This window comes from Haliotis asinina, unplaced genomic scaffold (genome assembly GCF_037392515.1).
Source record: "Haliotis asinina isolate JCU_RB_2024 unplaced genomic scaffold, JCU_Hal_asi_v2 scaffold_41, whole genome shotgun sequence".
In the NCBI taxonomy this organism is placed as follows: Eukaryota; Metazoa; Mollusca; class Gastropoda; order Lepetellida; family Haliotidae; genus Haliotis; species Haliotis asinina.
The window spans coordinates 84,787-95,188 of NW_027133912.1; the positions used below are offsets into that span (position 1 = coordinate 84,787).

Genomic DNA, 10,402 nt, shown 5'->3' on the forward strand with positions numbered 1-10,402 from the left:
CATTGTTTGACTTGATGTTTAGAGAATATCTGAGATAGATGTAGACTTTCCTTTCGCATACTATTTGAACGTATACAATAGTCATGTCGTGAAATACCGGAAACATTCATTTTGTGAAGTGACTAAAGGAATTTCATATTTCATATCATCACCAAACTGGAAATGTCTTAACCAACATAAATGACACCAACCAGTTAAAACATGATATTGTATGACCAATGTGTTGGAAGTGTCAGATGAAAGGGAGGGACCAATGATAAATAAGGCATTGTGATAGCACAAACACAACCACCTCCATACCATCATCCTAAAATGTAGTCACTTCTTCAACCCACATTAAGTAAGTGAGATGTGATTTATGTCACTCTTAGCAATAATCCAACAAGCTCGAACTATTTATGTTTATGTCACTTTATTGTATTTCATGGTTATCAAAAATACAGCTGTACTTTCTTTGAATGAAGCCAAGTGTCCATGTAAATAACAACCCATTGTCCTGCATCACGTTTATCTCATATCATACATATCATCGCTGAAATTACTTTATGAATATATTATTGAGACAGTTTAAATGACTTTTATATGTCGAAAGTTGATGTGTAAAACATCCTGTTTGCCATATCTGACCATCATCATCACTTATAAATACACTGATTTACCAAGGCAATCCATCTTTCTTCCACTCTTGGTCTGGGGATCATGTAGCTGGTATAAGTACTTGAGGATAAGTCCTGTATGGTGTTCAAGTCCTTTTATTGTAGAAGAATTTTTCAAACAAAGGTCCTTGGATATGTATCTGGTTTTCCTGGCTTACACAAAACACAGATACACAAACTTGGTCACTGACATAACTTCTGATTCTACAGGTTGATATGAGAGAGTTTCATCATACAGAGAGAACGTCTCTCGTCAACGGTTGGACCCAAAATACACCACAACTTACCAGACAACTGACAAAATAGAACCCATGAAAATTTTGGGTCCTCTCTTCCCCCACCCTCAAAATAGTATCCTACATCATACAAAATGACTCATATACCATCAGAATAACACAGTATTTCCATTAGTCCCTTTTGGTACTCCATTATATACCAGCAGGTTCTTTCGTTTATGAAATGACTTCATTAATGGACCTTAAGCCAACCATAAATGTATCTAGGTAATATTTCCGAATGGTAGATGTCAGAAGGTGCTTCATCGACCCATTTCAGATATCATTCGGTTCCCTACTCTCGAGAAACTTACCACCTATATCACGAATATCCATCCACCTTGTGTAAAGTCACCTGATAATCATGTACAGCCACAAGAGTTAATCAAGCCTAACAACTCTCAGAATTGTTGTTCCGCAAGGGAAGTCAGTTACTGGGAACTTTCCAACTATGTTGACCCTCCCCAACTTCATTTCGAAGTTTCCTTAATTATTTATCAAATTTATTCTAAGTTTCCAATTTTGAATATCCTGGTTATATAAATACCAGTTGTTAAATAATCTGCGTATTCTTTGAACATTTACTCTTTCACATAAATTTTGAATGAGTTGATGCTGATACCATTATATGTTTACATAGATTGTCATGACTTTACATTTTGAGGAAAATAAGAGGCTGTTTATCTTTGTTTTCTTACTTAGTTGGGGTTAACTTAGTACTGTACCTTCACAGTGTCTATTCTAGAACTGAAAATCTAGGGGGGATTTGTCGCCCCCTCACAAAAAAGGGAGGGGGGATTTGGAAAATGTAGGGGGGAATGCCTGTATTACTGTCCTCAAAATAGTGGATATGTAACCAGGTGAATAAAGAATAACAAACAATTTAAAAAAAAATTCAAGCTGAATTCTCTTTCTCTAATGATTGAAATGATTACTAACCACTTAAGTAAGAACTGAACTTGATTCCTAAAATTCGCACCTTGAAAACTCTATTTAATGCTTACAAATAATCTGAAATTGGTCCACTTCCTGTCCACTCAAAGTCAAGTTCAGAACTTCTGATTGAAATTGTTACATGTTGAAAGAAAATCTTTGAAAGATTCTCCTTTGCTTTTTGGTCTTGAATTCCTCAAGAGCCTTCCTGGCATCAAAGGTTGAAACAGGTGGGCCCTCGATACTTATTGTCATCAACTCTCTGAGTGCCTTCTCACTCAATTTGTTTCTATGTGATGTTTTTATAATGTTCTGGCTTGAAAAACCACGTTCACAAATTGCAGTCTGAACTGGCAATGTTAATCCAATGCAGGCAAGCTTCAGGAAGTTTGGAAAGAGGTCTTTGTGACAGCTATCATTGATTCTCCATAACTCATGGAATTTGTCTCTTGGATGCTTCTGTTGAATCAGGAGGCGTTTTAACAAATCGAATTCTTGTCTTGCTGACCCTGCATTGATGAGGGCAGGGACGTCACCCTTATGGCTGCCATAATGAGAGATCAACACATCTAGTTTCTCTTTATCATGACTCTGAAGATTTGTTTCAGGAACAAATGACAAGTCCCTGAATGCCAGCACATCAAAAGATGAAATGACTGTAACACTTTCTGAGGGAAATATTGTGTTGAGATTTTCTATCAGCTTCCCAAGAAAGGTTGTCATGGCTGACTTCACAGCTGCCTCCTGTTGTTTGTTGTATTTCAGTTCATGCCCATAGAGGTGATTGTTATCTGTCAACAGAGACTGGAACTCTTGTGTGTAATGTCCATCATTTTCTTTCAGATACTGAAGTTTATGAACTGTGCTGGCAACCAGTGGTTTCAGTGATGCAACATCCAAACTGTCTTTTTGCATCACTAAATTAAGTTCAGTTATCACTGGTATTACATCCATAAGACTCCAGGTTAGAGCAGCAAACTTGAAGTTAGTGATTGACTTCAAAAGAGATGTAGCTTTTGGATCCTTTGATAGTTCAGTTGATTGAAAATATACAACCAGGCTGTTCCAGGATTTGTACATGGCTTCCAACACATTATAGAAGCTGAACCATCTTATATCATGCATTTCTCTTACTTTGCTGTGAGGCTGATTGAGCAATTCCTGTAGCCTAGCTAGTCTGCTGCTTCTAACTGATGACCCCTTGAAATAATAGAACAGGTTTGTGAGAGTAGATTTGTAGTGTTGCATAAGGTCAATTTTGGCAGCAGATTGGCTTGTACATATTGCAAGTCTGTGTGCAACACAATGGATATTGATGAGAAATGGGGATGATCTTCTGAGCTGTGCTGCTACACCATTAACAGATCGTGTCATAACACTAGCACCATCAGATCCAAAACACAGAATTTGTTTCACATCAGTGTCAAGATCATTGAAAATTGCAAGGAGTTTCTGGGTTATATCGTCTGCGCCTTTTTCACCCAAGTCAAAATTTCCCAGAAAGTGGGACCTGACATTAAAGTCATTGTCAACGAATTTGACATAAACAGTGAGCTTTCCTGTCACTGAGATGTCTGTGTTTTCATCTATCAAAATTGCTACACAATAAGCATCCTTTAAATCTCCAATTATTTGAGCCATGATTGTATTGGCAATTGCTTCCTGAATGTCTTCAGCAAGAGACCGTGACCTGTATGTGGCATTACCCCCAACATCAAGGTTTTTAACACTGGTGCAGCCTTCCTTCTCCAACAATTTTAACAGAGAACCATACTTTTCAATAGCTATGTTTTCCTTGCAAAGCCAGTATACTGTGTCAATAGCCGACTTAACAGCTAATTCCTCATTGGATACTAAATTAGACACAGATGCCTCTATTGTGGTTTGTGACTTCGTCTTGGCTATAAGGGAAAGCTGGTGGTCACTGGTTTGTGCATGTCTAGATAGTGTGGATGTATGAAAGTTATTGCAACCACCACCAGTGAAACTATTGCTCATTTTATTTTGGCCACAATAGTCACATATCATAGCACCAAGCTCATTTTTAGAGAGCCATGGCCATTCTTTCAACCATTTTTTCTGAAAGACACTTGGTTTGGTTTTTTTAGAGTCGGAGGGACCGGGGTCAGTCTCGGGGTTTTGCTCGCCTTTCGATTCACATATCTCCTTTACGGATAGATCGCTCTGGAGAGACATGGCGGGCACTGTTGCTCTCTCAGTGGTATTTTGTGTAAAAAAGTCAGTTATTTTCATTCTTTTGCGTGACATTATTCACGCCAAATTACCACAAACCATTGTAAGAATTTAGTAATCATTTGTCGTCTGCAGCTTCAAGTGATAATATTGTCAAGTGATATATTTCGAAAATGAAGCTAAAACGAACTTATGTTTTAAAAAATATCGACAAAACTGTGTTTTGCAGGCGTTATACACATGCACTGTATTTAGAGTTCATAGTCTAACATCAATTAATTAATTAAACAAATTATAACTTCATTGAAAAATGTTATCTATTTTGGTACTGATATGAATGGAATTTCGTTTCCCAAGTGCCAATAGTTGTTTTAACCGAAGGAGGTTACTCTGTTATGTTTACATGTTGTCACTCAAACTGGACTCTGTGGCCGACTCTGATTTTGAAGTTATTCTTTGTCAGTATAAAGCTTTTTTCGTTTTTCGTATGTTTTTTGAAAGATAGGTAGGGAGCAAATTACTATGCGCGACAGTTCACACTCTGTTGTTTTAATGAGGGGCGATTTGATCGTTATTAGCGCGAATCGCGCAATCATGCATACTAGAGTAGACACTGCTGCATCAACGTAATTCAGTATTTTATCAGCTGATCAATAGCAAAGATGAGTACTAGCTTCTGATCTCATGGTTGAAATTAGTGCAACACCTTGAAAGGTTCCTTTTGTTTTGAAAGTTAAGTATATAAATATTTCTTTGAACAGCATAAATATTATTTTGTGGTTCCTGTAAACTTAGGAATGTTCTCAAAATAATGACATGCCATTTTGTGTATGACATTCATTTAATTACTACTACTTGAACACATGTCATCCTGAACAGTTCAGCAGGATTCATTTAAGAAAATGAAACTCTCTGCTGTCGTAGGCAATACAAAAGCTATCAGGTGTCTGTATGTGGGATATATTATGAACGCTTCACTCACTTTGTGCAGTTGAATCAGTGAGCAATAGGGCTGCAAGAGTTACCTCCCTTGAAGAGATCAACACTGTTTCAAATCAAGAGTTGTTGGTGCTGGTAAATTGATCTATGACATATTTATGATAATCTTTTGCCTGATTATATTGTTAATATTTCAGTTTTTATGCAGAACTCCAACATTAACAGTGTTAGAACTCCTAGCCTATAGCAGGGCTGAACAAATTTTGAAAACTTCAGTCACCCTGCAGGGCGAGTACTTTTTTTTTTGTACTCGTCCTGCAAGATTTTCACTCGTCCTACTTTTTAAATGAAATAATCTGCAATCTCACCATGATCATGATGTGTTTTCTTGAATAAAAGACATTGATTCCTATAGATTGTGTTATTGTCTTTTATATAGTCAGTGAACAAACATTATTCTATACCTTCTGGCTAGGATCCAAATGGAAGTTCAAGTATTAAAAATGACAACAGATGTGTGAGGTAAATGGTTTTTAATTGTCATGAAATTACATCACTGTAGTGACACTGGGATTGAACCAACATAAAACTAGAGCAGTTGTAAATTAAAAATAAACATAAATTAAAATACTTGAATAAAATCAACAAAAAGCACTGAGAATGTTCCACTTGAAGTTGTGTACTTAAATGGCACTGACTAGAAAAATGGACTGGACTTGAGTACTAACTAATAACTTTCATTTTCCTCAGTTATTCAATTTCAATCGTGAATCTCATCAACAGGGGTGACGGTCTCTTCAGACACAGTGACCTTTTCTGGCTTTGGTTCTGGACATTTATGTCCATGTACATGTCTACTGCCTTTTCCACAATGAAGCCAGTTGATTATTGACTTCTGGGGTTCAAATTCTTCAAATGATGGTCCATCTATGTTTATCCGCAACAAGTTACTCAATGTATCTTGGTTCATGGAAGTTTTCAGATTTGTTTTCAGCCTATTCATCCGACTAAAGCCTCTCTCACAGTCAGCTGTGCTTGGTGATACTGTCAGCATGATGTTAACTATAGAAAAGATGTTGGTAAGGTTGCTTTCTCTATCAGGACCACTGCAAACTAAAAATTCATAAGCATCAATAAGTGATTGGTTCACTAAGTCCTTCATGTACATCTTGAGGTCAAGCCACTCATCCACAGCCTTTGTTTTTTCTACATCTGTCAGGAGAGGGCTGTAGATCTTCACAAGCTTCTGAATCTCAGCATCTCCATATTCCCTGAATTCATCAGGCTGTGTTTCATAGTTTGGCCACTTCCTGAAATTAAACACACTGAAGAGAGAGTGTGGTTCTCCACCAAGGTGTTTGATGAACCTCTCCTGAAGATCAATATAAATTGAGTCAAGAACACAGTCTATATCCTTGTTGAAGTTATCATCATCATCACCATGTTGTGTCTGTTTCGGTCTTCCTCTTTTCTCAGTTCTCATCTCTTCACCTCTGAACTTTCCTTCCTTGCTTTCTTCAAGAAACTTTCAAACACTGGTCCTTTCTTTGACTTCATTTTCAGAAATTTCTCCCTTAGTGTCTCAATTCTTCTTTTAACTTCAGAAATGAGTGACTTTTTCGTTTGAAAAGCCTTGGAAACTTCACTTACAAGATCAGTGAAATCAATCATGAAATGTAACATCTTCAGAAATCTTCTACTTTTCAACTCTGCTAAGTAGTTTCTGGCTTTTGCTGAAGATTCATCCTTTCCAGAAGCAATCTCACCCAGATGTACAACAGTTACTTCAAAATTGTCAAGCAGAGATTTCAAAGCTCTGTGCTGACTTGCTACCCACCTCACTTCTTTGATTCCTCCATAATGTTTCAGTTCCTTGTCAAGATTTTCTGCAATAACATAGAGTTCTCTTCTTCTTTTGGGAGAATAATAGTACAGCTTGAAAATTCCTTTCAGAACATCTTCAAAATTCTTCAAATAATTGCACTCCTTCTTTGTGTCACAAACTGCCAGTTCCAAATTATGAGCAATACAATGCACAACTGTAATATACTGCTCACAACCAACAGCGTTATACTCCTCTTTCAGCTCATCAATAATCAGTTTTACTGCTCCTCCTTTCTTTCCAAGATTAACTGAAGCACCATCTGTGTTGATTCCCACTAACTTTCTCGAAAGATCTTCTTTTGACAGTCCCACAGAACTAAGCCCCTGAAAAATTCCATCTTTTACACCTTTTGCATGTCCATGTTCAAGGTCAACAATATCTGCAAGCCTAGTCTTCAGTACACCATCATCAGTGACATACCTCACATATACAATCTCTTGTTCAGTTATAGCACTGTCAGTTGAGCCATCTGATAAGACACTGACAAATGTACACTTCTCAAGTTCACTAGCTGTATTTTCCTTCACTACATTTGCTATGGATTGTACAAAAGTCGCACAAGCATTCTTATTCAAATAGTTTCTTCCAAGGGAGAGGCCATTCTTGGACTGTAATTGGCAAAAACTCGCAAATTTTGAAAAAGGTTCCCCTTCCTTGGCAACATAATAAGCTGTTGTAAAAAGCTTGTTATAGATCACGCTGTTTTTTTCGTCAACTTTCTGCATAGACTTAGTGTATTGTGCTGTTTGTGGATTTTCAACGACTTTCTCATGTTCACAACACTGAATGTGCTTCCTACTTTTGTCGTGGAATTTCAGTGTCTCCCTCCTAAATTTATCTCTAAGACCTATCACAAGTCCACATTTTGGATCTGACAGTTTGGGGTATTTTCGGCATGGAATACAAAATAATTCATCTTCCGACTCGCTAAATTTCGCCCACTTAAATTCCTTAAACCACGTTGGTTGTACTAAACGTTTTCGTTTTTCTCTGTCATATTTCTTTTGACTTAGGTTTCTTTGTTGAATTTGTTTTTCTTCCGTTTTCTTTTCCCCATCTCCTGCCCCTCCCACATACTTTCGAATGTCCATGCTGGCGTTTGTTAATGCTAGCAACAAGCCCCTTACATCCACGACAATAGCAATAGTAGAATTACCTCCCCTCCTTATGTATTTAACACTGTTATTGATTTATTATTGACATAAGCGACACGATCAGTATTAGTACGCTGTTGTTGATCAGTGCACGTTTTCGATTCTTAAATGGCTTGTAAGATACTTTGTTTAATAAATTGAAGATGTTATATGCTTTATTTGACAGCAAAAAAAACGGTACTCGCCCGATAGGACGAGTAATTTGTATTTTTAACTTGCCCGACATGAGGTACCACTCGTAAATACGAGCGGACGAGTGGATTTGTTCAGCCCTGTATAATAGTCTGTTTGGCTCAAAAGCAGATCAATGAAGTGCAATCAAACTTGAAAACTAAAACATTTAATACTCAATGAAACGCTGATCATAATTAAAGCATCACAACAACTCTGAAGTTTTTCAGAACTTTCATCTTAAAAATAAAAAAAAATTTGTTTCACAGGCTATCATTAAAATCTTGACTCACTTCACTATTTGTTACAAGTGAGGAGTGCAGAGAAAGGGACAGCCAGATGTATGAGAAAGGATGGCGAATAATGAACAAATAACTTAGTTGGCACTTGTGCACATGCTTCTTGAACACCTGGCTGTTAAAAAAAAGTTGTTTAACAAATGATCATCATTTTCTTGTCACCTTTCACTATTTTGTATCAGGGGGGTCACTTGCTGGTAGAACAGCCAGGTAATCAACAAGCATGTGTTGTGAACATAGGGTCATCTCAAAAGCCGTTATCTGGTTACCACTTAAATGTTCAATGAGAAGATGCTGTTGTCCGAATCGGTTTCACTGATTTCACTGTCGTCAGAGTCTACCCTGATGGGGCCTGGCTTGATGGTGGCATGGTCCAGTTCACTTTGTTCCCAATAATTTTTTTTTTCTGTTTCATTCTGTTTCTCAACACAATTTTGCCATGTTTCCTGCGTGATGGTGTCTATTGACTGTCAGTATATCCGGAAGTTTGAATATTACATTTTGCCTGCCAACATCCGATTTCATGATACCCCAAACGAGTTCTATTGGGTTTAAATTGCAATGATAGGGTGGCAATCGCAAAACTGAGTGACCATGTTCTGTAAGGTACTCATCAACCTTAAAGACAGGTGTGGTTTTATTTGACTTTATGATGTCAAACAGAACAGGTTTGGTTGCTTTTTCTGGATACGATATTGATTTGTTTGCAACCATTATATCATGTCCCTCTTCTTACTGTTAGATGTTGGGGCCTTTGTATTAGGTACTTGAGCACCATGATGTGGAGTGTTATCCATGACAATCAGACTTTGGGGGGGGGCAGTGCTGGTACCAATTGATTTTGTACCCATTCTAAGAAAACCATCCTGTTCATTTCGGTATGATAGTCTCGGTTGTCTTTAGATTTTGCCATGAAGACTAGGGAACAGCCAGCAACCAGTGTGGAGCACAATCAGTCGCTGTCCCTTGCCAAGTGGTAATTTTCTGGCACAGGACTCTGAAGAGAAGCTAGCGAACTATTGCGTCCCTGTGGTATGGGAAGCATTTACCCATGTTTCGTCCATATATACAGACCTGTAACCGTCTATACGTTTCTTTCGAATTGTGCATAAGTACTGGTTTCTTAGTTGAACAATATCAGACCTCTCGCACAGTGCACATCTATTTTCTCAGCCTACTTTTTTGTAACGGAAACCAAATTTGTGAAGCAACTTCCATAACAGATATTTTGAAATGACCAAAGATTGATTTGTCTCCATATGCTTTTTCAGAATACGCAGACAGACAAAGGTATTTTGTTTATATGGAGACTTAATGGCATTTCTAACCATCTGTTGTTGAAATGAATCGACTTTCTCACATCGTGTGGGTTTTAAGACGGTCCCCTGAGTTATGGCTGTGCAGGTTGAATCGGTGCAGTTTTTCAAGATAGTTTTTAACTTCCCTTCCGTCATCCCAACAGCATGTGCAGTTTGTGAACGATACTTAGCCAAAGCATATTGAGGCCTACCCCTTTCACCTTCGTTTTTAAAAAAGTTTGCAAATAAGTGACTTAGCGTCGTGTGATAATCATATTGTTTCAGGTACTGCAATCACGAATGTCTGGTTTGCCGAGCAAATCACACGTGTCAATTTCACACGTGCATCTGGAACACCTGGCTGTTCTACCAGCAGGAGGCCCACCTCATACAAAATAGCGAAAGGTGACAAGAAAGTGATGATCGTTTGTTAAACAACTTTTTTATTCGGGTGTCCCCGAGACACATCATCAGAGTTGGTCTGTCGATGTCATGTGGCTGTACAAAAAATTGGCTTTGTTGCTATTTTGTATTAGCGAGCAATTCATCGGTCTCAAATGGAATCAAACGGACTGTAGTGTGGTATGCCTGTCTTTCAG

At 37.8% G+C, this 10,402-nt stretch overlaps 2 protein-coding genes across 2 annotated transcripts; both read right to left on the bottom strand.

Moving 5' to 3' along the window:
• Positions 1-2,002: 2,002 nt before the first annotated feature.
• Positions 2,003-4,060, bottom strand: LOC137270126 (zinc finger protein 862-like). The gene has a single exon (XM_067803920.1). It carries the CDS (start codon positions 4,058-4,060, stop codon positions 2,003-2,005), a length of 2,058 nt encoding a protein of 685 aa, XP_067660021.1.
• A 2,415-nt stretch (positions 4,061-6,475) lies between these two features.
• LOC137270127 (zinc finger protein 862-like) lies at positions 6,476-7,606 on the bottom strand. Its single transcript, XM_067803921.1, has one exon. It carries the CDS (start codon positions 7,604-7,606, stop codon positions 6,476-6,478), a length of 1,131 nt encoding a protein of 376 aa, XP_067660022.1.
• Positions 7,607-10,402: the final 2,796 nt, after the last annotated feature.